Below are 25,996 nucleotides of genomic sequence, written 5' to 3'. Positions count from 1 at the left end.
GTTGTTCCTCCTTGAGACTTGCTCGTCTTTGACGAGATTTTCGATATTCGCAGGCATATGCAGGTCTTATGGAAGCATACCTGGAGAGAGTCCAACCAAGTGGTCAACGCACTGACTAAGGAAGGTACTTCCAAGCAATGTCCTAGCTTTTTTCGAACCTTTTTGCTTCATCATCCACATTTTGTAATACTGCACTCATGCTTGTATAGCATTTTTTGGTATCTGCTACACCCTTGTGGATGTATAGTGCTCCCGTGTCTTGGGCAGCTATTTTTTGTATTATGTAATCTCCTTTACTTAATACAAGGTTACCAATTTCAAAAAAAAAAAAAGAATTGCTTTAACATTTGAAGAATATAGACCACATATAAATCTCAAACAAGAAGAACTTCATGATCACCAGGTAAATAGAAGCAACATATTCCATTCATATATACTTTGATCTGTATTAAGTACAACATGACATGCATGTCCGCTTGATATAAAATGATTGCAAAAAATCTTGTCTTTGGATAGGTTACTTCTGCAACTTTTTGATGAATAAATTGAGTTAAGATTTCTTACCATAAGAATTATGTCCATAAAATACAAGTCATGCAGCTTCATAAGATCCATTTGTTATACTCATCCATTCTTATGATAAATGAGCTGGATTTAGGATGATCTCCCCCTCCATATGCCTACAATTTGGGAAAATGTAAGGAAAGAAAAAATGGAAGAACATGCAGGTGGAAGATACAGCAGTTTTACATTATTTGTCATCCCATTCATACCTTTGAAATTTCAGAAGTATCAGTAGCACTATCCATACTCCTCAAGCTCATCTTCAGATTCCCTCGTTGCATATATACAACTGCACCTATGGGTCTGCAAACATTATTGCAGCCACTAGAAGATAAGAGTGATTTTAACATTCAATGTGCTAGGAAGAAACAACGTTTTGTAAAAATAAGACTATCGTCAATTTGCTATCAAACTGATAAAAGACATCTGAATAACATTGAGAAATTATGAGGAAATCTATGTACAATTTACAGTTGTTTAAGGAATTTTTTTGAAGAAATTGACTGTATAGTATTAAATCATGAAATATACAATTCCAGGTGCCTGCTGTGCAAGAACATAGTATGCACCCCAAAAAAGCAAAAACCGAGACTTATAGTCAAGTTTGAGTTGGGGTGATGACAAAATCACAAAGCTTTGCGCTCAAGGAGCCAGCGTTTGCTAAGTATCTGCAGCCTCATTAGCTCACCACTTGAAACTAGTGATATCAAAGATTTGGAAAAAAATGGGATCTAGTCTCCATGGGAGCAGGCAGGCTCGACTTGCACATCGAATCAAACTTTGGAGTCCCCTTGTTCTTCAAGTTCCTAGTATGACCTGATTTTTCATTTTTCAGTAATAAGATAGATTTTTTTCATAGAAAGAGTAAACCGAATGATGTGATTCAGAAAACACAATTCCTGTGTTAGGAACTGCAAGAAATAACCGGTGTCATGGTTAGGACTAAATGCATTGAAAGTCGCACACAAGCATGTGGAAAACTACAATGGACCAATGAAAGACCTTGAACTAGAGAGAAAAGCTAAAGAATGGGAATCAGGTGAAATATAAATTAAATAACAATTACATAACATTTTCACATGAAAATGCATGGGGCATATCCATGAAGAGTAAACAAGTGACGCATGTTTCTAATATATAACATAAGATCATACATGCATGGCTAGTCACATGCTTTAATGATAAAGGATTAGTGTGATTCAAAAAAACACAATTCCTCAGTAGTCATGACTGGATGGATTACTTACAAAATTGTGGATGGATGGCACCTCTTTACTAAGGCATACACTATTAAAATGGCCTCAAGCCACATATGCTTAACGAAACTCGCAATGGTCTGCATATCTCAAAAATTTGGTCAAAGATTGGTTCCTTTCTCCAGGGGCATCGGGATGGTCATGTAACCCAAGTTATAACAGTTTTAGAGTCCCCTTCAACTAGAAGTGAATGTTCCCAGTTGTGTCGAATAGTTTTAGGCCCTCGAGGTGCCTTGGCCACCATGGAATTTGCATAACCAATCAAAGCCCAAGAAAGAGGGGTAACAGATTACCAGAGCTATATTTCTAAATAGACATTCGATACTAACTGGTCCTGGCTTTCCAAGAGAGCAGTCATCTAAGTTGAGTTTGACGATCCCAACTTTGGTGGCATTCAGTGCTTCATCAAGGGGGTAACAATGGTTGGAAACCCGAATGAGCTTCCAGTTTCTTTCAAAATATGCCAATGAACAGGCTTGAAATTCTTTACAATTACAGGCGCAAAAAGCCACGATTAATTTGATAACGACCTTGATTGCATCTATTCGAGCTTTTCTGCTCTCAAAAATAAGGTTGCTGCACTCCAACCATATGGCCCAGAACATAATTAGGATTCAGGGTCGTCACAATAAGAGGCTGAAAGAAGGGTAAGAAGATTAGAAGAATGCTGTGAAAGGCTGATGAACTGACTGTGGTAATACCCGAACGAAACTCTGGATTATCAAGGACAACATCTTGACAGAAACCGAGTAGTTAATAAGAGATGATTTACAGTTTCCTTGGGGACTCTCACACATGGCAAGTTCACTTGTTAGGCAGATCCCTCTTCTTTGTAGTTGGCCAAAACTAAACATATTGAAACCTGGATCTCAGGAATGTCTGGTTAAACATGCCCGGTTAGCTATAACAAGGGTGTTAGTACTTGGGATGAGTGTGTGGTAGAAGGACAACACCGATAACCTTACAAAAGATACACGGAACCACACCATCTAGAGAAGTCCCGCAGAGCCAAGGAAGTCAGTTGGGATATTTCTACGTCAAGGAGGTTCCTCCTAAAGTATGGCTTCCAAACCATCTGACAGCCTAATATGTTGTATAACAAAGTCACAGTCATTTTAATATATGGCTTGAGAGTAGATATTTGTGTATTGTTGTCCCAAAGTACACTCTCCCACCCAAAGATCCTTCCACATCCTGATCTTGTCTGTTGACCCTTAACCAAATGTTGTTGGCAAAAGGGGGTAGGATGAAGCTATCCCTTTCACTCTGGAGGCCCAGGCATGGCTGAACCCTTGGGTAGCCAGCCCGACTTGTCACGATCATAATTATTCTGCATTACGTGCTTCCACGTGACAATTTTGGGTTATGAAGCACCACCACTACTTCCTGAGCAGTGCTATGTTACAATCCCTACAGTTCGTGTGCCAAGGTCCCTATATCTTTTCAATTTGCACAGGGTCCCCACTAACCAAGTGGAAGTTATGTGCACCTGAGCTCCGGATCTCAGAAAATCTGTCATCAACCAATCTAACAGATTTACTATGGCCACCGGCAGACAGAACATTGACATCTGAAACAGAAGGATATTGTACAGAGTGGCTTTAATTAGAGTAATTCTCCCTGCTAGAGGCAGTAATATGCCATTCAGTGCTGCCACTCTCCACTCAAATATCTCGATGACAGCATCTCACTGCTCTTTTCGTGGTTTACTGACACAAAGGGGGATGCGTTACTTGCTAAGTGGGAGGCCATTCTTTATCCCAGGCTTTTTGGTCAACTCCAATTTAGTTTTGTGGCCAACACCAATTCCAAAGAGTTTTCTTTTTGCGAGATTGGTTTTTGAGGCCTGGGGAAACCTTGCAGCTCAGAGGGAAGAACCAAAGGTTGTCAACTTGCTGAGGGTTTGTGTCGCAGAAGACCAAAGTATCATATCCGTACTCAAGGTGGGAGATTGATGGCCCCTACCTAGAGGATTTAAAATCATTGGAACAAGTTGTGCTTAAACAGCTTGGATATAGGTTCATTACAGAATTCTGCCATTATGGAATATGAAAAAGGGGACGGGTCTTCCTTGTCATAGAACTCTTGAGGAGGAGAAAAAACCTTGAGGGCAACTATTGATCAGGACCGAAACGTGTGGAGATGGTACAAAGTCCCAAATATAAGACCTCCACATATCTCCAAACCCAATTAGATCTAAGATTTGGTCAAGTACAACCCAATTGACATGATAATACACCTTTCCCAGGAGAAGCTTAAGAGCAAGAACAGGAATTTGGATTGGTATCTGGCATGCATGCATTCATGTGCAATCTGAGCCCCCTCCAAAATCTGCTTGTACTGGACCAATGAACAGCAGTTGGGGGATATAACAAAGTTTAGCACCTGTCACAGACAAGATGCCAAAGCTTTGGCTATGATCATGCAAAATTCTCGCATATGGCGCTCTTTGGATGTACTCGTTATCACTGATAATTTACTGTTTCAATTAAATTAATCCTGATAATAAATTAATGGTTGTTTGCTTGTGTCCATCATAAAATTATTTGAGATAAACTTATAGCCAATTTTACATATAAGTTTATCTTCTTGAAAAGCAATTTTTACTTTATCCACAATAGTTTTGCTGAAAATCACATTTTTTTGCAAGAAATAGCTAAAAATGCTAGAATTGACTGGAAAAAATATATAATATTAAAGAATATTATATGTAATATAATATATATACCAAACAGCTAACAAGGTAATATATCCAGAGTATATTAACTTTAGATAAGATCAATGTTCAAAAAAGGAGCCGCCCGACCCCAAGGCAGCAAGGGGCCTCAGGCGACACCTGGGCGCCCTGTTCTAGGTGGGGCACCAAGCACCCAATTCTAGGCGGGGCGCTCAGGGCTGTGGCCCCTTTTTCAATTTTTAAAAAAGCCTAATTTTGACCCCCATAAAAGCTTATATAGATTATGGGGATTATTTTCAACCCCCCAAAGTTAAAAAGAAAAGAAAAAAAAGTACTGTTTTAAACCCAAAATCTCTTTAGCTAGACTAATTTCTGATAATTGAAATTGTTTTCTGTCGTTTGTAAAAGCATCCTAAGTTTTTCTTTTCTTGTTTAAATTATTTTTAGAGATAAGGCAAAAAAGGTTAGTTTACAATCTTTAATTGAGTTTTATTTTTCGGATTTGAGATGTGTTCTACGAGGTCTACTAGGAATGGGGAGCCGGGATGGAAGTATTGTGTTATCCTGGATAAGAATGAGTAAAATAAAATTGTGTGTCAATTTTGTGGACATATTTCTAATGCCGGCATAAATAGATTCAAGAAGCATCTTGCTGTTTATTAGAAGTGATGTTGCCTCGTTTAAGATGGTCCTAGAGCCTGTAAAGAAAAAAATTTCTAGGCTCATTGAAGCTGAAAATAGAAAAATAACAAAAGAAATGGATGTAGCAGAATTGAGGGCATGGGTCCGTGTTTTTATGATGATGTTGACACTGATGAGGATGAACAAGGGGAAGACGCGGTAGGCATGGCAGTTACTCAGAGCTCTAAGAGTAAGAGAGGTCTTGGGTCTAAAAGGCCTCATATTAAAGGGCCTATTGATAGTTTTTTAACACCTAGCTCCGAGACAATAATTGAAAAAGGAAAGGGTAAGGGCAAAAAACAAATAATAATTAAAAATAGATTTAAGAAGACATAGGCCAAGTGATTTAGTACATTACTTGGTAGTTTTACCATAAGGGCATTCTCTTAATACTGCTCGCTTGAATAGCTTTCGTACAATGTTGGAAGCAAATCGACAATTTGGGCCAGGGTTGAAATAACCAAATCCATATGAGCTTGGCGAGCCACTATTGAAAAAAGAAGTTAAGCATACTAAGGAATCTCTCAAGACCAATACGGATGAGTGGGCTCAATATGAGGCCAACTAGACTGCTTCCTAATTAAGAAGGTAGATAGACCATCATGTAAAAACTGCAAGGTTATCCCAAGAGAGAGTTTGACTACCTAATATAGCCTCATGGTTATAGACATCTGTACAAAGACATGGAAGATAAGGGGTGAAAGTAATGGGTATCCAAAGACTAGGTGGTGGAATTTACAAAATGAGAAAATAAACTTATTTGGGGATAAATTAATTAAAAAATGAAAATGAAGCTCTGAACATGAGGTCAATATTATGCGGAATGAGATGGCTGACTGTATTAACAAAGTGGCAAAAGAAGTTTTAGGAGAATCTAGAGGGAAAATAAATTCTGATAAGGAAATTTGGTGGTGGAGCATGAGGTTCAAAAGGCCATTAACGAAAACGATCATGTTATAAAACTTAACAATGTTGTAGAAATGATCAAAACTTGGAAGAATATAAAAATGCTAAGAAAACCGCTCAACAAATAATAAGTAAAGTTAAACTTAAGGCATATAATAATATATACAATAAAAAATACGGAAAAAGATGTCTTCAAATTACCAAAAATGAGAGAAAAAATATAGGGATCTAGATCATATTAAATGCATTAAGAGTGATGATCAAAGGGTCTTGGTGAAGGATGAAGAGGTCAAGGAAAGATAGAAAGTTTATTTTTAAAAATTATTAAATATGAACACAATGGGAACATAGCAGTAGAAGGAACCGTTGGGATAAATGAGGGCAGAGGTCATAGATACATTCATAGGATTAAGATATCAGAAGTGAAAGAAACTTTGAAAGCATAAAGATAGAAAAGGCTCTAGGACCATATGGTATCCCGACAAAGTTGTTCAATATACCTGGCTGACAAAGTTGTTCAACAAAGTGTTGAGAACAAAGAAAATGCCAGACGAATGGAGGAAAAGTATTGTGGTACCTATTTTATAAGAATAAAGGAGACATACAGAATTGTGTGAACTATCTAGGGATCAAGCTTAGAAGCCATACCATGAAGTTGTGGGAGAGAGTAATTGAGTAACGACTAAGGCATGAAACGAGTGTATCTAAAAAACAATTTAATTTTATGCCGAGGAGGTCAACAACCGAGGCGATTTTCCTACTTAAGCAACTGATTGAGAAGTTTAGGTTGAAGGGAAAAGACCCAAAACGACGCCAATACAAAGTGAGACCTTTGGAGGGATGCTTTAGAATCTAAAAATTTTAAAATTTGCCAGACTAAGACAGAGTATATGGAATGTAAGTTTAGTAATAATAGGAGTAGAGACGAGAAAGTAGCTAAGATTGACGGCCAGAAAATGCCAAAAAGACCGTACTTTCGATATCTTGAGTCGACAAGCCAAGAAAATTGAGAGATTGAGGAAAATATTGCACATAGAATTAGAACTGGGTGGGGAAAGAGGAGATATGCAACCGAAATTTTGTGTGATCGCCGCATGCCAATGAAGTTGAAGGGAAAGTTCTATAGAACAGCTATGAGACTCGCTATGGGGTAGAATGTTGGGCAAACAAAACACAATATACCCATAGAATGAGTATAGCGGAAGTGAAGATGTTGAGATGGATGAGTGGCAAGACAAGAAGGAATAGAATTCGAAATGAATCCATTCATGAAAATTTAGGTGTGGCACCGATAGGCGATGAGAGAGAGTAGACTTAGGTGGACTGACCATGTGTGACACAGACCTAGAACAACACATATTAAGAGATGCGAGTTTGTTCAAGTGGAAGGCTCAAAAAGGGTAAGGGGGAAGGCCCAAAAGGACATGGTTGAAAATAATGAGAAAATATATGAAGACTTATGGCGTCATTGAGGATATGGCCCATAATAGAGCATAATAGCAGACCAGGACTCGTGTACCGAACCCCAATTAATTGGAAAAAGGCTATGATGATGATGATGATAATGACCGACCTATTGCGTGATAAGAGGAGTACCATGAATTTGTTGGTAAAATTTCCCTTAAGTATAGTTTTTTTTACGATTTGATGCTTTTGATGATGTTCATGATGCTCATTATATATTTTCTTTTATTGATAAGGGCATTGAGGAGGTTGGGGAGGAGCATGTAATTCAAGTGATCACAAATAATATTGCTCCTAATATAGCTGTAGGCCATTTGCCTCGCCAAAAGAGGCATCGCATATTTTGGACTCCTTACACTGCACATTGTACAGATCTTATGCTTGAGGAAATTGGTAATATGTCTACTATTAAATGACTTCTTTCTAAGGCTAAGGAGGTTACAATCTTCATATACAATCACACAATTACCCTTAGTATGATGCGCAAGTTTACAAAGAAGAGGTACCTAGTGAGGCTCGGGGCCACTAGATTTGTCATTGCCTACTTTAGTCTATAGAGCATGTATAAAAGGAGGATCCCATTGATGACTATGTTCGCTTCAGAGGATTGAAGTAGGTGAAGGTGGTCTAGAGATGCCAAGAGACAAAGGCGCAGGATATTATTCTTTCTAAATATTTTTGGCGTGGGATAACGTAGGCAATAGAAGTATTTCTACCCTTGGTGAAGGTCTTACGCTTGGCTAATGCTAATAAGCCCTCTATGGGCTTTATATATGATGCACTTGAAGGAGATTGCAGAGAATTTGGGCAATGATAAGGCCAAGTACGCCAACTTGGTAAATCATTGAGGCCAAGCGGGATAGGCAGCTCCATAGAGCATTGCATGCAACGAGGTACTACTTGAACCCCAAATTCTTTTATGTTGATGGTCATATTGAGGCACAAGATACAATTATGGAAAGTTTTACTGAGTGCCTTCCCGATGCAAATATCAAGAAAAGATATCAACTAAAGAGCTCATTTTGTACAAGGGTGCTTCATAAGTCATTCAAAAAGATATGGCACTAAGGCAGAGGAGCAAAGTGGAACCCGACAATAATAATATATTTTATACTATCTTTTGTATTTTTGTTTGAAAATTGTCTTTCAAGTTCCCAAAAATTTGAACGATAATTTTAAATACTTAAATTAATTATAAAGGCTGCTTATATTGCTGGCCAATGGTGGAGACAACATGGTAGTAGCAGTCCACACCTCCAAAAGATGGTTATTCGGATCTTGAGTTTGACAGCTAGCTCTTTTAGTTGTGAGTGCAATTGGAGTTCGTTTGAGATGGTATTTTATATTCTTTTGTTGTTTGCAAGTTCATTTTTTGAATATAGATTTATAGGAGATAATAGATATAAATATATTAAACTATGATATAATACATTACTAATAGATGGATTGATTAGTAATTGTAGTACACCAGTAGTCTAGTACTTATGCATTTTTTCTTATAGGTGCATATAAAGAGAAGAAATAGGCTTCAGCAAAGGAAGCTCAATAACTTGGTTTTTGTAAGCGAGAATCAGAGGCTCAAGGAGAAGTTTAACTAGCAAAAGAAGGATCCCATCACTTCGAAAGACATGGAGAATGCTTTTGATTGGCTAGTTGAGAACCCTGGTACTGAGGAGGTCTTCCCTAGGGAGGGTTTGACTTGGGAAATGGTTGAGGAGGCTTCGGATCCAGCTTTTAATTCTAGGAGGGCCACTCGAGCAACGACTGCTGCTGGCTTCACACTCATAGGGGGTGAGAAAGATAGAGGAGTAGGAGGCAGATTTAGAAGAAACTGAGGAAGAAGAGCAATATGTTGAATAGGATGACAATTATGATGATGACGGCCTCGATTCCAATGCAGATGCAAGCGATTATGATGTTGTTCTGATTCTTAATGATGATGATTGGAGAAACGCAAATGTCCTCTCTTATTTTGTAGTTTTGTAATTCATCTTTATTACACCATCTTGATTTGGACTTTAAACCTTTCAGATGTTAGACTTTTTGCTTTTTTGGACTATTTCGTTGTTTGGATTTATACTTTTGTAAGTTTGTTGAAGATTTGGAGAGTTGGAGTTCATGTTAATATGCAATATGGGGAGTTGGAGACTATTACTAATACATAGCCTATTTGACTTATAACTTTTTTTAAATTCAGTATGATTTGAATTTTGAAATTTTGAACAGATTTATTCTTAATGTGTGATAATGTCATATGTTTGTATATAAAAAAGTATGTTACAATATATACATATACATTAAATTAAAAAATTGACACAAATATATGCATATATGAGGTTCTAGATGCCAGCCTAGGTGTTGTGCGCTGGGCATCAGACGGGCCACCTACCTTTTTTGAAACCTTGGATAAGATAACCTATTCCAAATAAAATTAATTGACATCCAACGGGCCCTAGGTGTGTATGTCTGAAATCCTTCAGATATTCTACTCCATTCAACTTAGAGACCAAGGTGAGGAATGTGGAGTTTATCCCACTGTGGATGATTCCTCAATAATAAGAGTCAACAAGAAGGGACATTTGGGGCTTTGGGATATCAAAACTTATGGAACAGTGCTGCCAGGAAACCATCTAGCCCTGAAGCCTTATCTTGATCCAAATCTGCAGCAGCTCTAAGGATCTATGTTCCAATGGACAGGCTTTCTAGCCACTCCCTGAGCAAGGTTAGAAGGAAGATTGGCTATCCTAGGCCTCCAATTAACTTTCTGAGGCTCATGGGATATCCTAATTCCTTTTCTGGACAGAAGAAAGCATTTAACATTCTTTGACAGTTAGCGATCTTGTGAAAGAAGGTTGTGTTCTGGTCTCCTTTCCCAAGCATACCAAGAAATCTTCTCGTGCTTGAGGATGGCCTGATACACCACTTCAGTATGTATCCTCCTAGCCCTTTACTTTGAGCAGATCTCTAGATTCTTCAATTAAGTCTAGATCATTGATCATGTGAAGCAGGGCCTCCTTTCTTCCACGAAAGTTATCAGGAAGTTAACAGTTCCACTGTTATGATTGGGTTATGATTGGCCCTTCAGAAGTTGTAGAGTTCTATACGCAGTCTAAAACTAGCCCATCCTTGGATCATGAAGTGAGACCACAACTAAGGTATCAACCTGTAATTAAGCTCCATGTCATTGATCCACATCGTCCTGGAATTGGAAAGGCTTTAGAACCGTTGAGGATAGTTTCAGTGTCTACAAGTATGGGTGATGCTTTGACACGAGTTTGTGGAATTTTCCTAAGTGAACACTTTGGACCTCCTCCTCCCATTCCCAGGAGATTAGGAATTTATCTATTTTTGTTAGGATCAAACTGGGTACATAGTTGAGCCAGGTGAAGAAGGACCCAAGGAGCGGGATATTGATCAGGGTGTTTCTATAAACAAAGTCTGTAAACCCTGCCATATTCGTTGTGATTTGTTCACTCCTATTCCTCTTTGAAGATCATCTGATGATTTTGAAAATCGCCAACTATGCACCACGGGTGGGGGAGAGGGAGGCTACTTGGATAAGCTCTTTCCAGACCTCCTCCCTAAGGTTCAATCTATACGGGCCATGGACTGCAATGGCTTTCCAAATGAAGTCATTATAAATCATGGATAGGAAAATTAAGACTGAGTATGAGCCTCGATAGAACAAGGGTAAGACAAAAATAGTTGGGTCCCAAATGACCCATATTCTGCTGGAGGCTCCCTGCGAGGGTAACGCTTCACATTGACAAGGTCTACTACCCAAAATTTGGCATATTAACGAGGTCAGGGATTCTGGTTTGGCTGTAACACTGTTTGCATTTCAGGATGATGCTTGCCGGTGTAATTGATAAGGCCATTTTCATTGAGGGGTTGCCCAATCCTCGAATGTTCTAAACCAAAGTACTTATTTGCGGGGTAGGTTGGCAGGGCAGGGGGAGTTGATGCCTTTGGAAGCATCTAAGGGCCCAACCTTTCGAGGAAAAAGAAACAAGGACTGGGTAGGCCCATAGTTACCAGGATTCAGAATAAGGTCAGACTCCAGACTGAGATGGGGACCGCGAGATCGAGAGATGCACAAGGATCCATGAAGCAGGGATCGAGATCCTTACACCATGAGTTAAAGGGATCATGATAACAACATGAAGGGAGCGATGGTGCATGATCCAAATTTCTCCAAGACCAAATGACAAAGCTTATGGGATCGAGGTCCGTCCAGCTTAGAATCAAGGCTGCCCAAGTAGGGTACTCTAGCTCGGGAGTGACGTCCATTGAATGATATGATTAAAGGTTTTTTTTTCCAAAGAATCCAGTTTCTAAAATATTTTGTTTTACTTTTTTCTTATCTTGGAGTGTGTTTCATAAGTAAGAAGTGAAATTGGAAACCTAACATGAGGATTCAAATTTAGTGTGCGATGGAAATGTGGTGTCCTTGTTTTCCTCCATTTGGGTCCTTTCAGTTACATGCTATTGAGCAAGCAACTAGTCAAAAACTCTCCAGATTCAGAGGAAAATAAAAGGGTCCAGAGGCAAAGAAAGGGTCAACTTGCAAAGATCTCTTTAATGGTGGCATGGGCGATGAGAGTGTATTACAGAAAAGATCAAAGGTATAAAGCTTATTGAGCTTCCCATAAGTGAAATGAGAGGATTTAGGGTAGGACATGGCGCAACTTTAGCTACTCCCTTCATCTACAGGTTCCAAATAACATAGTATGGTAGCATCTTGTAAGTTATGGTCTTTATTTTCGTGACTTACAAGTTCAAACTTCAAACTTCAAACTTCAAGCTCCAAACCCTGGATACTACATTGGGACTGTTTCTCAAACTGGTTGATCCCTATACCAATAGACAATTCAAATTTCAGAATTTTTCGAGAAATATGCTGTTGAACACACACACATAAACACAAGACAGATTTTGGGCTAAGGAGTTAAAGGAAGGATGCATGGGGAAAGAGGGGGTGATCTGTGCATGAAACTCGAAATATGCTGGTAATCTTCGGTACCAATGTAACAGAAACTCAATTTTCACGTTGGTGGAGGCTCAATTCAACTTAATCGTGAACCCATGATTTGGATGACAACGATCTGGATCCCATTAACCAGGATCTAGAGCCCTAATTTTGCGAATTGCAATCCTATATCCAAAAAATGTCTGGAATTGAGATCCCTGGAATTCAAAAAATGCGCAGGATCGAGCTTTGGGAGATGGAGCAACTACCTTCTTTGGAGATCCCCGTACTATGGGTAGGCCAAAATGCTTCTCATAATGTATATAGGATAGATTTTTTTAGTTATCTACTACCTTTACCTCTAGCTTTACACTTTGCAAAGGCACTTCTCTTAAAGTCCTCACTAATGTCACTGGCAAGACCGACATAGATGAAACCCAAAACCCGAAGTATGTGGTCAATTTTACCTTCCACTTTGACGATACTAACGATTTCATTAGAGTCCACTGGGAAAAAAGACTTTGCACGCGTTAAGAGTATCAAGATCATTGTTGACTCCCCCAATATCTCCCCAAGGGAGGGGGAGGATCCCAAAGGAAGGGGCAACAAGAGGGGAGTGGGATGCAGGTCTGCTTCATTAGTAACAAGGTTTGGGGTAGAGGGTGTCGGTTGGGTAGGGCAAATTCAAGGAAGAATAAGAAGGGTTTCACTAAAGCTTAAACACCTAGGGGTACAAGACATCAGAGGAAAGGGCATAGCTGAAAGGTTGCCTAGAACAGGCCAGGCCCTGTTATGTGGTATTATAGAGCACATAGAGGCTGAAGAACAGAGGGAGCAAAGAAGATAATTAAATAGGGAATGGGAGGTAATAGACAGACTAACACTAACAAATCTTAATCTCTCTTCCTACGAAATAGACAGTCCTGATTGTCCTGACCAAGAAGACCAAGCATGTGGATGATGTGGCCTCATATACAGGTTTCTCTCGGGTCCGGGAGAGAGGTAATCATTGTGGCTGCGTCTGATTCGTCGATTTGCTTCTGTCTATCTAGGCGGAACAAGTGACCTGCCATCCATTTATGGGCTGTGGCAGTGGTTAACTGTTGTGGGGTACATGGAAGCATCTTGGTCACTCATTTCTAAGTCGGTGGAGGGGATGTCTTGGGCAGGGCCAGATAAGCTGTTACTGAGCACATGGGACACACACGTTCGGTGATCAACACCATTCATCCATATGAGCAGGCCTGAAATGTCGACTGACGTGCTGGGCAATGGTGGTGATCCAGGTTGGGGCAACTGTTATGGAACAAAAGACATCTAGGCCATTCAATGCTAAGGACATGACGGGTTCATCTCCAGGTTCGGACATAAAGCTGGCTTTGGCTTCTCAATCTTTGGAGTTAGGGGAAATCAACGGAGGTCAAGAGGAGAGAGATGAATCAAGGTTGAATAGAGAGAAAAGAACTGGAGTGACCGGATTAGGAATCAATGAGTTTGGCAGCCAAAACTTCAAGAAGAACGTGTGGATCCCCAACTAGAAATATGCAAAGAAAATATGTAAAGTGTCAATATGTCCTTGGTGAAGCATGAGGATGAGGATGTTTCTCAGGTAGGCAGGTTATGTGAATGGGTTTGGTTGTGTTGAGGGTTAAAAGCCTGTGAATAGGGTCACCGGAGTTGGGAAACTGATTATAAGGGAAAGCAGGTTGCAACGCAGGGGATGTTTCTGAACATGCTGTCCCTCTCTCTCTCTCTCTCTCTAGCTGCCTGGGAGAGGAGTCCATCACATGGCAAACGAACAACATCAGGGAGGGCAAAAGCATCACAATGTTAAATGCAGATGCAATCATAATTGAGATCATCAGAGAATTTCACACAAAATGCTTTTATTTTTTGAGGAAAAAGCACAATCGAACCTGCTTTGTTCCTCTCATTTTGCACTTTCCAATGAATCGCCAAATACACAAAGAAAAAATAGCATCCAAATGCAACAGGGAAAGAGAGAATGTAGGAGGACCTGCATCGTGGTGTCCTCATGACAAGGAAATATATCACCAGCAATAAGCCAATATGAGTGTCAGACAAGTAAAAAATTAAAGTCTCACTGAAGTGTCCCCACCTCAAACCAGCTGCAGAACTCTTTTCACTGAGTTGATTGCCAATTTCATTGCACAAATGGGAATTTCCATCTGCCCGTATACCCTGCAACTCATTTTAACAGACCTGAGACTTCATTTTTAAGCACAAATCTAAAAACAGATATTCGATAAAATAGAAAATAGTTAGATGGATAATGTGTAATAAAAAGTTTTTTGTGTGTTCGTGTGCAGTACAAGGTGAATCACATATAATGACCTTTCTTTGAATAATCAAATTTGCTTTTATGTTATGGGAAAGTTGACATGACCACATGAAAGATGTGACTGTGAGGGTCATCATTATCCAATGAGTTGAATGGAGCCACACAATAGAACACCATATTGGAGCTCATGTCATGTTGGTGGCCCACTCTCTTTCCATTACCATTAACCATCCAACATATTGATTGGATGAACAGTGATGACCCCCATGACCACATATTCATGTGGTGATGTGGATCATAGTACCATTTCACATGTGTTATATTCTATTCCCTAATTACCATCATAATTAAAGAGACCATCATTAATTTCTTAATTAGTTTATTCCCTAATTACAATCATAATTGAAGAAATTATCCTTAACTTTCAGCAAAGAGCATCAGTTACATCTCCAATCCCTAGTTCTCCATACTTCAGAATAAAAATCAATTGTCATGTAATTGCAATTTGGACTAAACACTGATCGTGATCACAAGAAGATGGGAGCATGGTATGGAGTACACTAACACATGATGCAGAGTTCCTCGAAATGTGATTCCCAGATGTTTCAGTTAAAAAAATCTAGGATCAGTTATTTGGAGCAGTAAGCTAATCTATTTCAGGGTTATTGCAACTATAACACCAGGCTAGAATAACCACAAAATACATCAAGAGTTACACTTCTTGTCCCTTTGTAATAATAATATATAAAACATTTCCTTAATTATTAGTTTATCTTTGGGCAGGTATGACGTGGGATTGGAATCCTCAAGACCACATTGCAGTTTCACCGCCCTAACCCATGAAGCCTGCTTCTGATATTTAAAGCATTTCCTAGTTTCTGAATTTACAGAGTTGATGGACCTGGAGGAATTGTTCTCCAAAATGAACCCTCATTGCCAGAGAATGGGAACCCAATACAGAACCAATCTTATTGTTCTTTTTCCAGTAAAATATAAAAATTGATCAAAAGGAAAAAATGCAATATCTGAATAACACGATAAATTCCAGTCATGTCCCTTAGCAGTTCAAAAGCAAGCAAACTTATACATCTTAAGGTGTAGGATCCATAAATCACAATAGAAAACCACAAATCAATAAACTGATCTATTTTCTTTTTTTTTTATTCATTTATTTGTTAGGTCAATAAACTTTTTTTATAGTAGACCACTTACAAATAACATCTATGAAGGACAGAACCTTCTCCCAGTATCTTCATGGCATGGTATAATTCTAAGTACAATAAAGGAAGACCAGCTGCAAGAATAAGGTTTCTTAGAGGCAAAAGATCCAAACATCCACGAAACCCAAAATAGGTTCGATTATCCGAGCCATGTGCTACAACGAGAAAAAAATGGAAGTGGATTTTACCAGATTTTAAAAAATAGGAGGCAGGGTCCGACTCAGTCAACTGAAAATCCATGTCAAATTGTCAGTTTCGAGTCAGATCTCTGATTCAAGGCGATCCAGTTGAAATTGCCTCAAAAGTGATTTTTTCAAAAATAGGTTAATGCTGTTTTAAAAGGATTAGAACAGAGAGAGCTGACTTTTCTTGTTTGGAAGTTCAATTCAAATGATATTTTCCAAAGTAAGGATGCTCAAGATAGGATGGAATCAGAAGAAACCATATATACAAAAGAAAATAGTTAAAATCAAACAAAGGAGAAAGACTATAATGCAAAGGAGATTGATTAATGAATCAAAGGAAAAGCCATAGATTTAAGAAAAAATCATTTGCTAGAGAAAGGGAAATAGAAGAGAAACAGAAAAAACCCCAGATTTGAAAAACTACATCCCTAAGAACCTCTACGTCAGAAATACACCAAAAATTTTGAGATTTAAAGGAAATCAATAAGAGAAATAGAAAGAAAAACCATGATCAAAGAAAGAACCAAAGATGAATGGCCTTCCAAGATGGAGAGAACGTAAAACAAACTAAAAAGAGAGAAAATATATAGGGGACACCTGTTTTTAGAGAAACATAGGTTAAAACGATAGAGAAATCAATCAATTGGAAGGAAAAACCACATCCAATTCTTATTCAAGGATGCAATGATGGAGTCTGGAAAGTCGAGCGACTTTTCAAGAATCGCCCGGTTCCCAATTTTTAGCCGAAAACAACCCAGTGTGCTATGGTGAACTAGCCAATTTTCTGAATATAGGGGCGATTCAATGGTTCTGACTTCCCAATTCTAAGTCAGATCAGATTATTACGATCCGATTTGGTGATTTTTTCATCACTAGCTTTTAGGACCCACAGAGGGCCTTACATAGGTACAAAATTAACATCCCCCTAGTTACATGGATCAACAGCATAATATTGATAACAAAGATATACACAGCAGAAACACAATAAATTGCATGTTTGCCCTTAGTCGTTACCATGCAATCTAAGAATGATAAATACTTGAGAGTAATTTTCTGTGCTTACAGACTTCTAAAATATCATCAATATAACAATGAAATCATTGCTAGGCAACCTACTAATGACAAATACATACAAAAAAGAACGGTTTCTCTGCTTACAGACTTCGAAAATCTAATCAATATAACAATAAAATCATTACCAGGCACTCTCCATAGAATCCTTTTCTCAAACGAATTTTGAAAGCCCCGTCCAATAACTTATTGGCAGCATCCTGTCGGTGTTCAATGTACGAACGTCCCTTGGCAATGAACTCTGTATGACTCATTTCAAGCAACTGCACCAAGCGAATTTCATTCAAATTGAGAGGCAAAATGAAATGCAAATCCAAAATATAGAGCATAAAATTACTAATTAATAAAAGAGAAATAAAGTAAAGATATGTGCGTTTCAATGGATATACCAACTCATGTAGAGCACAACGTGTACCAAATAACAGCATAAGATAGTATTCACAATGGAAACCATTGCGCTAATTGACATTCTGCATTCACATACAACTAATAGCCTGACTGAACAAATCACATTTACTCCTCGAGGATCAAAACTCCTTTTATACTATGACTCAGAGAAAGCATCACTAGAGATTACATAAAAGGATATCTTGTCCTCAAGATTAAAATATGATGAAAATGGAAGGCCTCCACAGCAACTAGTAGAATTCAAGGAGCTGAGATCTTCCAGCAGATCACAAAGCACAAGATATGACCTTTGTGCCAGTAAGCATGTCAACGAATCCCAATCTGGGAACAGAATGTAAGTCATAAGAATCACCTTTCAATATGCTCAATGTGTAATACTTATGAACACATACACAAACACACACACACACAAAACCGAAACCGAAATTGACTCGTTTTCGGTAACCGAAAATACTTTGAATTTGGTTGTTCAACAACCGAAAAAGGATAAAATCGTTTTTATTTTTAAATTTTCGTTTTGATATAAAAAAACGGACACGGTGGTAATAACAGAAACTATTCGGCAAAGCAGTAATAATGAAAACTACAACGGACATGTATATATATATATATTTTAACATCAAAACAATATTTTTCAAAAAGGATTTTAGAGATGCCCCTTATTCTATTTTTCAAGGTGTGAACCTTAAATAAACTCTTTCGTCGTAATTATATTGACTTGAACTTTGATTGATCATAAAAGTTAAATCCAGCGCCAAGTTTCACGGTTTCACCAAATCTATGCTCGTCAGTAGCCGGCCTTGGAATGTGACCCATTCGGTTTCCAATGTGTAAAAGGAATTTGTGTTTCTTGGAGCCTGGATCGTATTTTTACATATGCCAGTGTCCAAATTGATTTCTTACTTATTAAAATTATTACCTATAGTTTTTAAATTTTATTTATTTATTCATATTCATGATCTCCATATTAGAGATTACATATGCTTAAAAATTAAGTCCAAAAATCTCTCTAAAAAATAGATTTACCAAGATGCCTGTATTTCTACGCATACAAGCTTGGCCGCATAGAAACCGGATCCGTTTGTGAAGTCTCACTCTCTTTCTCTCTCATCGGGCTCGTCGACCAGTACGGAATACCAATTAAACTCATAATTTACAACTACACCTTAACAATGGTAACTCTTTAATTGGTGCGGTTTGTACCTACGATCTAAACAATCAAATTAGAGTCTACTTTCAAATAGTGTGGAGAAATGTGGTTTCAATACTGAAAATCTTTATAGTAGTCTTGAAATCTTTATTTATAAAGTTTAAATTTTTTAAAATAATGTAGATCGATATATCTATGAAAACTTAAATATCTTAAAAATTGACGAACCAAAAATGACTTATAAAATACATTATTTTCAAAACTTCAAAAAATAATTTCTCGTGTCCATACATCTTGATATTGTGGAGATGATTAATTTAAAGATATGTGGGCAACAAAACAAGCTCTTCTAATCTTCTTCCTTTCTTTTTCTTTCTTTACTATTTCTTTTTCTTTTTTTTAGTTTTTTTCTTTTTTTTTTTTTTTAATCTCTCTAGAAACGACCATAGCAAACGAGCACAAGATGATATATTAGTGCTGGACAACTGGCCATGAAAAACGTTGTGAAAAGCTGTCACGGTGTATTGGCCGGGATTCATAGGCGACAGTTACAAGTGGAGAGAGAGAGTTTGCACGCTCTTTGCTAAACTCAATTTAGTATTGGATTACTTCTATAAATACCGTTAACAGCTGAATAAATCCTACATTCATCGCACCCAAGTTTAAGAAAGATACCGAAGAGAGAGAATCTCTTATTCAAAACTCAGAAGCAGAGAGAGAAGAGGAGAGGGAATCTCTTCTCTAAACAGAGAGAACAGAGAAAGAGAAAGAGGGAGGAGAGAGAAATTACCCATTGTTCAAAGAGAAAGGTATTGAGTGAGAATTTTAGAGGAAAGAGAGAGAGGGCGAGCTTCTGCCATGGGAGAAGCAAGTGCAGAGATGACCCTAGAGAGAGAAGAAGAGGATGAAATCTCTCCAATAGAGCAGGTGAGACTAACAGTGACAACAACTGACGACCCTTCGTTGCCGGTGTGGACGTTCAGGATGTGGTTTCTCGGTGTTCTCTCGTGCGCGGCCATGTCCTTTCTGAACCAGTTCTTTGCTTATAGAACAGAGCCTTTGGTTATAACCCAGATCTCAGTTCAGGTGGCTTCTTTACCAGCTGGCCATTTTTTAGCCGCCGTTCTTCCTAAGAAGAAATTCAGGCTTGGGGGCTCTGAGTATTCTCTGAATCCAGGGCCTTTCAATATGAAGGAGCATGTGTTGATCACCATTTTTGCAAATGCTGGTTATGCTTTTGGTAGTGGAACGCCTTATGCAGTGGGGATTGTGAATATAATCAAGGCCTTCTACAGGAGGAAGATCTCTTTCATTGCGAGCTGGCTCATTATAATCACTACCCAGGTTTGGGTCTCTCTCTCGATCTCGATCTCGTTCCCTCGACACTGTGCGAGTTTCTTTGTGTTACTCTTCTGGGATTTGGGTTTTGATGAAACCCATCTTCGCTCTCCGTTTGCTGTTTAATTATTGGGAGTGAATCTGGTTTTTGATTAATCCATTCCCTTTGTGTTTCTCTCCTGTTCTATCTTTGGGCATGTTTGTTCTTTACTTTAATTGTTTTTTTAGTGAATTTCAGTTTTGAAATAATCCATTCTCTCTCTCTCTCAAGCACCTTAGGTTTTTTATTTTTTTATTGGGGGATTTGGTTGTGGAAATAGCCATTCTTATCTCTTCCTATCTCCTGAGATTTTGCAGTTTTTAATATCTCCTGAGATTTTGCAGTTTTTTAATTCTTTGTTTAGTTGCTTTTGATAAATTTCTGTCTTAATTTTATTTTTTCCATTAATTGTCTTGAGTGAATTCAGACTGCTCTCTCTCTCGCTCTCTCAAAGGATTTTCTGGGTTTTTTTTTACTATTTCCATTAACTGCTTTGAGTGATTTTTGGACGTCTTGTGAGATGGGTCTTTTGATCAGGTGTATTTTGGTGCGTTTGTGAAATGAATTTAATAATAATAATAATAAAAAATAAATAAGGTATTGGGATATGGATGGGCTGGTTTGTTGAGGAAGTACGTGGTGGAGCCCGCGCACATGTGGTGGCCTAGCACTCTCGTGCAGGTCTCTGTTTTCAGGTATATTCATTCCCCTTTTTATTTATTGCTTTATTCTCTTCATTTTCCCAACTTCATTCCCTATTTCTGGCCCTTATTTTTTATCCCTTCTTCCTGATAATTCTTAAGAAAGTGACTTTGTGCCTAAATATTAATTACAAGTTTACCAAATGTAGAAGATTCGTATTGAAAAGTGAACTTATAAAAATGAGGCAAAAAGATACCTGTTTAAAGTCAAGCTTTTAAAAATCGGCCGATTGGAACCGGCCGATTTGGATTTTGCTAAACATCAGGAACTAGCTAGTTTTCCTTTCAACTAGCTAGATGCCTGATCGCCACTCCGGACCAGTTTTTCGGAGGGGTGATCCAGGTTACAGAAGCGCGTTTTGAACCCTTGAGTAAAATAGTAAGGGTTAGGTCAGCTGGGTTTGCTTCTTGAAGCAAAGGAGGTGCAGGGTTCTCACTTAAAAATGAAGTCATAAAAAGCAGGCAAAAGAAGAAAACATATTGGGGGCAACTAAGTAGAAAGTGGTGGTAGGTCTGCTTGGTGGGTTGTTTATGTCAAAGATTGGAACCCACCAATTCCCTCGTAGAAACAAACCGGACCAAACTTATGAGATAAACTCAAAATCTCTCTTTGCTTTCTCTTGCTTCCAAGAATTTGAACTCATTTTTTTCTGCAAAATTAAGGTTCTTCCGAGAATGAATTTCTGGAGAAGATATGAACATTTTCAAAATCATCAAAGACAATTAGCCATATGATCTTAACATGCTAACACAACAAAAAAAGATGATCGATATGACCATACTGTAAATTCTTTGGAATAAGAACCAGCAAAAAAGGGAAAATATAATTTAATCCATACTACCATATACAATAGACCTGCTATCCTCGTCTGATCAGGACAGGGAATTGGCTCATTTGGTGCTTCGTGGGTCACTGTCCACATCACCGTCCATTACGGTGATGGCACTTACAACTGTAGCTTTTTCCGAGATCATAATATACCCCTTCCCCTGCGAAATTCCTACAAAATGAGAATTTTCAGAAACTACTCTCTCGAAAACAGAGAATTGTCTCTAAGGTGCTAACAATTCTTCCGTTCTCGCAGGGCCTTACATGAGAAAGATGATCGTCGTCTATCGCGTGCAAAGTTCTTTGTGATTGCTCTTGTGTGCAGCTTCTCTTACTATGTGCTCCCTGGCTACCTCTTCTCCACCCTCACCACCATATCTTGGGTTTGTTGGGCCCACCCCCAAGTCCATCACTGCTCAACAACTGGGCTCAGGGCTCAATGGCTTGGGTCTTGGTGCCTTCCCCCTTGATTGGGCCGCTGTAGCTGCCTTCATGTTCAGTCCACTTATCTACCCCTTCTTTGCCATTATGAATATCTTCGTGGGCTATGTAGTGATACTTTATTTAGCCATTCCCATAGCTTATTGGGGCTTTGATCTTTAAGGGGCAAAGAAATTCCCCATTTTTTCTTCGGATTTGTTCACTGCTGATGGCCAACCATATGATATCACGGCCATTGTGAATGGTCAGTTCGAGCTCGATGAGACTGCATATGCGCAACAAGGTCCGATACATTTGAGCATGTTCTTTGCACTCACTTATGGCTTTGGATTCGCAACAATTGCCTCCACAATTACACATGTGGCTCTGTTCTATGGGAGGTAACTTATTTCTTTTTTATTCTTTCTTATTTGTGTTCATTTTGGTCATTTGTCTCTTGAGAGTAGTATGGTTTAGAATTTTGGCGTAATGGGATGAGAGAGAAGGCTCTAGTGGTAGATATTGAGCTTGGGGGGCCATGTGAGCGTTCGGATAGGAGGCTACACTGAAAATTTGTGGAACACATTTGCATATATATGATGATTTTGCATGGGAAAGTTTTCATGCCAAATGTCCATGCCAAAAGAGGAAGAATACCACTAACTGTATTGTATTTCACAAGCAATTTTATTTATCGTCAAAAAGCATGTCCTCTTTCAAATTTAGCATCCGAGGATAGATATAGAGTGTGGTAAATCACATATAAGCTCTGTTTGTATATTAGAGAGAGAGAGAGAGAGAGATTCAGTGGGATTTTTAGGCACATGAGCTTGAAATTGGGGTGGATGGTGGTTCCAGGGAGATATGGCAGCGTAGCCGGGCATCCATCAGGAGCAAGCCTGATATGCATACGAGATTGATGAAAAATTATGCTGATATCCCCCAGTGGTGGTTCTATGCACTCATGGCTGCCACCGTCGCGATTTCTCTGTTCCTTTGCATCGTACTTAAGCATGAAGTTCAGCTTCCATGGTGGGGAATTTTCTTGGCCTGTGCCCTCGCCTTCCTGTTCACACTACCCATTAGCATCATAACAGCCACTACCAACCAGGTCAATAATCCTTTTTCTAACTCTATTTTGCTTCTAAATTCATGTATTATTACCAATTTTTTTCCTTTAGTTGTCTTCGTATGAGCATATCATTACTGTTTATCTGGTTTATCTGAAATTTTTTATTTTTCCCTTTCTCTTTGAAATTTATTTTGCAGACACCAGGATTGAACATAATAACAGAGTACATAATGGGTTATATCCTACCAGGAAAGCCCATTGCCAATGTGTGCTTCAAAGTGTATGGATACATGAGCATGAGCCAGGCTGTCTCCTTCCTTGCTGACTTCAAGCTCGGCCACTACATGAAAATCCCTCCTCGATCCATGTTCTTGGTTCAGGCATCCCTCTTTGTCACTAGTTTTTCTATCAGTAATGAACTCGCTTTAGCAACTGTTTCTTGTTCGTACTAAGTACAAAACATTTTTTTTCTTCTTTCACTCTTTTAGATTTTACCACATGGCCAAATCGAAGTCTTCTCTTTAGTTTCCTTTACTGGCAATTGTGAAAATTCGCACATCAATCATCACAATGAACAAGAACAATATGCTCATTTTTTGTTGTGATAAAAGATTTTTTGTCTTTTATCCCTGTGGCCAGATCAGGGCATGATGGTGGGCTTTCCCTGATAAGTGCATTGAGTTTGCTATTGTAAGAAGTGAATTGTTTCCAGGTACAAGAATAAGGCACTTCCATTGCTACTGCCGAGGCAGTTTGCATTTTGTATCTGGGGATCGAAGTATGTGCAATCCTCAGGGCCATATGGGATATGTGGTTGTGCGGGTCATCACCATCCTATCAATGGGTTGAGTGGTTATGGAGAGTGGGATCCACATGAACATGACCTGAATTTGATGTTGGTCAGACCACTGATTAACTGTGAATAACCTTGAGGATTACGATATACTTACCCTTGCATCTACATACAGAGAGAGAGAGAGAGAGAGAGAGAGAGATCATCTGACTCATTTTCTCATGGTGACCTGATAGTTCATTGGCACTGTGATCGCGGGCACAATCAACCTTGGAGTGGCATGGTGGCTGCTAGACTCAATTGAGAACATATGCAACAAGGCAGCTCTCCCTAAAGGAAGCCCATGGACCTGCCCTGGTGACCGTGTATTCTTTGATGCCTCTGTAATTTGGGGACTAGTTGGTCCAAAGCGAATCTTCGGTCCCTTGGGAGCTTACCCAGCACTAAACTGGTTCTTTCTCGGTGGTGCTCTCGGTCCAGTTCTTGTTTGGCTCCTTCACAAAGCTTTCCCTAGCCAAACATGGATACCTCTAATAAATCTTCCTGTTCTTCTTGGAGCTACTGCTTATATGCCAGCTGCAACTGCCTTAAACTACAATGCTTGGGTGGCAGTTGGGACCGTATTCAATTTCTTCGTTTTCAGGTATCGGAAAAGCTGGTGGCAAAGGTATAACTATGTGTTATCGGCTGGATTGGATGCCGGGGTGGCGTTTATGGGGGTTTTGCTCTACTTCTCATTAAGCATGGAGAATAACAGCTTCAATTGGTGGGGTACTGATGGGGAGCATTGTGATTTCGCCGTTTGCCCTACGGCAAAGGGTGTCATAGCCAAAGGCTGCCCTGTACTCTGATGTTCCTTCTTTCTCCTCTCTTTATTTCACAGTGAGCCCTCTCTCTTTATAGGATCAGGGATGGGTTCTGAATATATGTAGTTGAAAAAATTGATTCCAGGGGAATAGTTTCCTTTGGTAGTTTCCCCTATTTGCTTTTGAGTGGTAATTGTAGGAAAGGCGATGGTGATGGTCGGTGTAAAGAGCCGGAATGGTGGAAGTGGGGAGGTCAGTCACCCATTCTTGGAAGCATAAAAGCAAAGCAAAGCAAAGCAATTTAAACGAAGTTCATCGTGTCGTCATTGGACCTTTGGGATCCTTCTGTTTTTTCACATATTTCTCCCCCCAAAAAATAAAAATAAAAAAAAAGAAAAAGAAAGAAGAAGAAGAAGGAATCTCGAATGTATTTGCATATACTACCCAGATGCCCAGCCATTTGTTAATGTACTTTTTATCAAATGTGATAGTGCGTATGAAGTAATAAGTGATGTTTGAAATTTTTTAACCATGTTGCAAATTGTACGACCAAAAAGGGATGCCGTTTCACCACTTCTTCTAACAAAATAAGTAAACAGCAAAATAAGTAACTCAGTCAAATTTTTTTCCAACTATTTGAGATCGGTTAAATAGAAAGATTTACTTGGCAAAATAAAAATAACACAAGTCTAAAACTTGCATGAAGGTGGATTTTCTTATTATTCAACTTTAAAAAAGAAAAATTTTAAAAAATTATTTAGAGTTCTTCTGGACCCTAACAAGCACATGGTATCACGCCCATGGTGTGGACTTTGCATTCTAAAAACTTTTGAAGTCATTAACAGCGATGGGTGGACTTTTGGGGTATGATGCCGTCCAACGTCTTGAAAATCTTAAATACTATAATCTCATCTCATCTTAAAGTAATGATTACAAGAGATTCTCCTTGAAAGTCTTAAAAGGCCATAACCTCATTTCATCTTAAAAAAACAATGGTAGTACGAGATGTTTTTACATCAGTGTAGGATCTCAAAAAGATTATTATTAAATTTGATATAAATTTTTTAAAAAATTATTAAAAAATTTAATTATTTTAAATATTTGTATTAAATTTAATAATAATCTTTTGAATCTTACCCACCTG

General features: G+C 38.6%; 2 protein-coding genes across 12 annotated transcripts; one reads left to right on the top strand and one right to left on the bottom strand.

The window, feature by feature from the left end:
• Positions 1–404: 404 nt before the first annotated feature.
• On the bottom strand, positions 405–17,555 carry LOC148779214 (uncharacterized). 6 transcript variants are annotated; one of them, XM_088854721.1, is made up of 4 exons: positions 17,424–17,555; positions 14,535–14,719; positions 774–888; positions 405–680 (listed from the first exon to the last, which is right to left on the bottom strand). In XM_088854721.1, exons 1-4 carry the CDS (start codon positions 17,547–17,549, stop codon positions 603–605), a joined length of 504 nt encoding a protein of 167 aa, XP_088710847.1. In that variant the 5' UTR covers positions 17,550–17,555; the 3' UTR covers positions 405–602. The 6 variants fall into 6 exon arrangements, 5 of the variants coding, with proteins under 5 accessions (XP_088710847.1, XP_088710848.1, XP_088710849.1 ...); XM_088854722.1 differs by having other exon boundaries at positions 774–867; XM_088854723.1 differs by having other exon boundaries at positions 14,637–14,719.
• A 1,631-nt stretch (positions 17,556–19,186) lies between these two features.
• On the top strand, positions 19,187–25,162 carry LOC148779213 (oligopeptide transporter 4-like). 6 transcript variants are annotated; one of them, XM_088854716.1, is made up of 7 exons: positions 19,187–20,197; positions 20,829–20,926; positions 22,018–22,582; positions 23,040–23,292; positions 23,451–23,664; positions 23,893–23,965; positions 24,283–25,162. In XM_088854716.1, exons 3-6 carry the CDS (start codon positions 22,503–22,505, stop codon positions 23,919–23,921), a joined length of 576 nt encoding a protein of 191 aa, XP_088710842.1. In that variant the 5' UTR covers positions 19,187–20,197; positions 20,829–20,926; positions 22,018–22,502; the 3' UTR covers positions 23,922–23,965; positions 24,283–25,162. The 6 variants fall into 6 exon arrangements, with proteins under 6 accessions (XP_088710842.1, XP_088710846.1, XP_088710840.1 ...); XM_088854720.1 differs by lacking the exon at positions 23,893–23,965 and having other exon boundaries at positions 23,451–23,633; XM_088854714.1 differs by lacking the exon at positions 23,893–23,965.
• The last annotated feature ends 834 nt before the right edge of the window (positions 25,163–25,996 follow it).

The sequence above is a fragment of the Amborella trichopoda genome, chromosome 13 (assembly GCF_054954075.1).
Source record: "Amborella trichopoda isolate Santa Cruz 75 chromosome 13, AtrichopodaSantaCruz75HAP2 v2.0, whole genome shotgun sequence".
Lineage (NCBI taxonomy): Eukaryota > Viridiplantae > Streptophyta > Magnoliopsida > Amborellales > Amborellaceae > Amborella > Amborella trichopoda.
The sequence above is the reverse complement of the archived record's forward strand: the minus strand, read 5'-3'. Positions and strand labels throughout refer to the sequence as shown.

Excerpts from the sequence above, each read along its gene's own strand:
- LOC148779214 (XM_088854721.1), bottom strand. The coding sequence starts at position 17,549 with ATGAGTCATACAGAGTTCATTGCCAAGGGACGTTCGTACATTGAACAC. Across the intron at positions 14,720-17,423 it reads GATTCTATGGAGAGTGCCTG|GGTATACGGGCAGATGGAAA; the intron begins GTAATGATTTTA and ends AATGAGTTGCAG. Across the intron at positions 889-14,534 it reads ATGAGGACACCACGATGCAG|TGGCTGCAATAATGTTTGCA; the intron begins GTCCTCCTACAT and ends CTTATCTTCTAG.
- LOC148779213 (XM_088854720.1), top strand. The coding sequence starts at position 22,503 with ATGTTCTTTGCACTCACTTATGGCTTTGGATTCGCAACAATTGCCTCC. Across the intron at positions 22,583-23,039 it reads GTGGCTCTGTTCTATGGGAG|GGAGATATGGCAGCGTAGCC; the intron begins GTAACTTATTTC and ends TGGTGGTTCCAG. Across the intron at positions 23,634-24,282 it reads GATCCATGTTCTTGGTTCAG|TTCATTGGCACTGTGATCGC; the intron begins GCATCCCTCTTT and ends GTGACCTGATAG.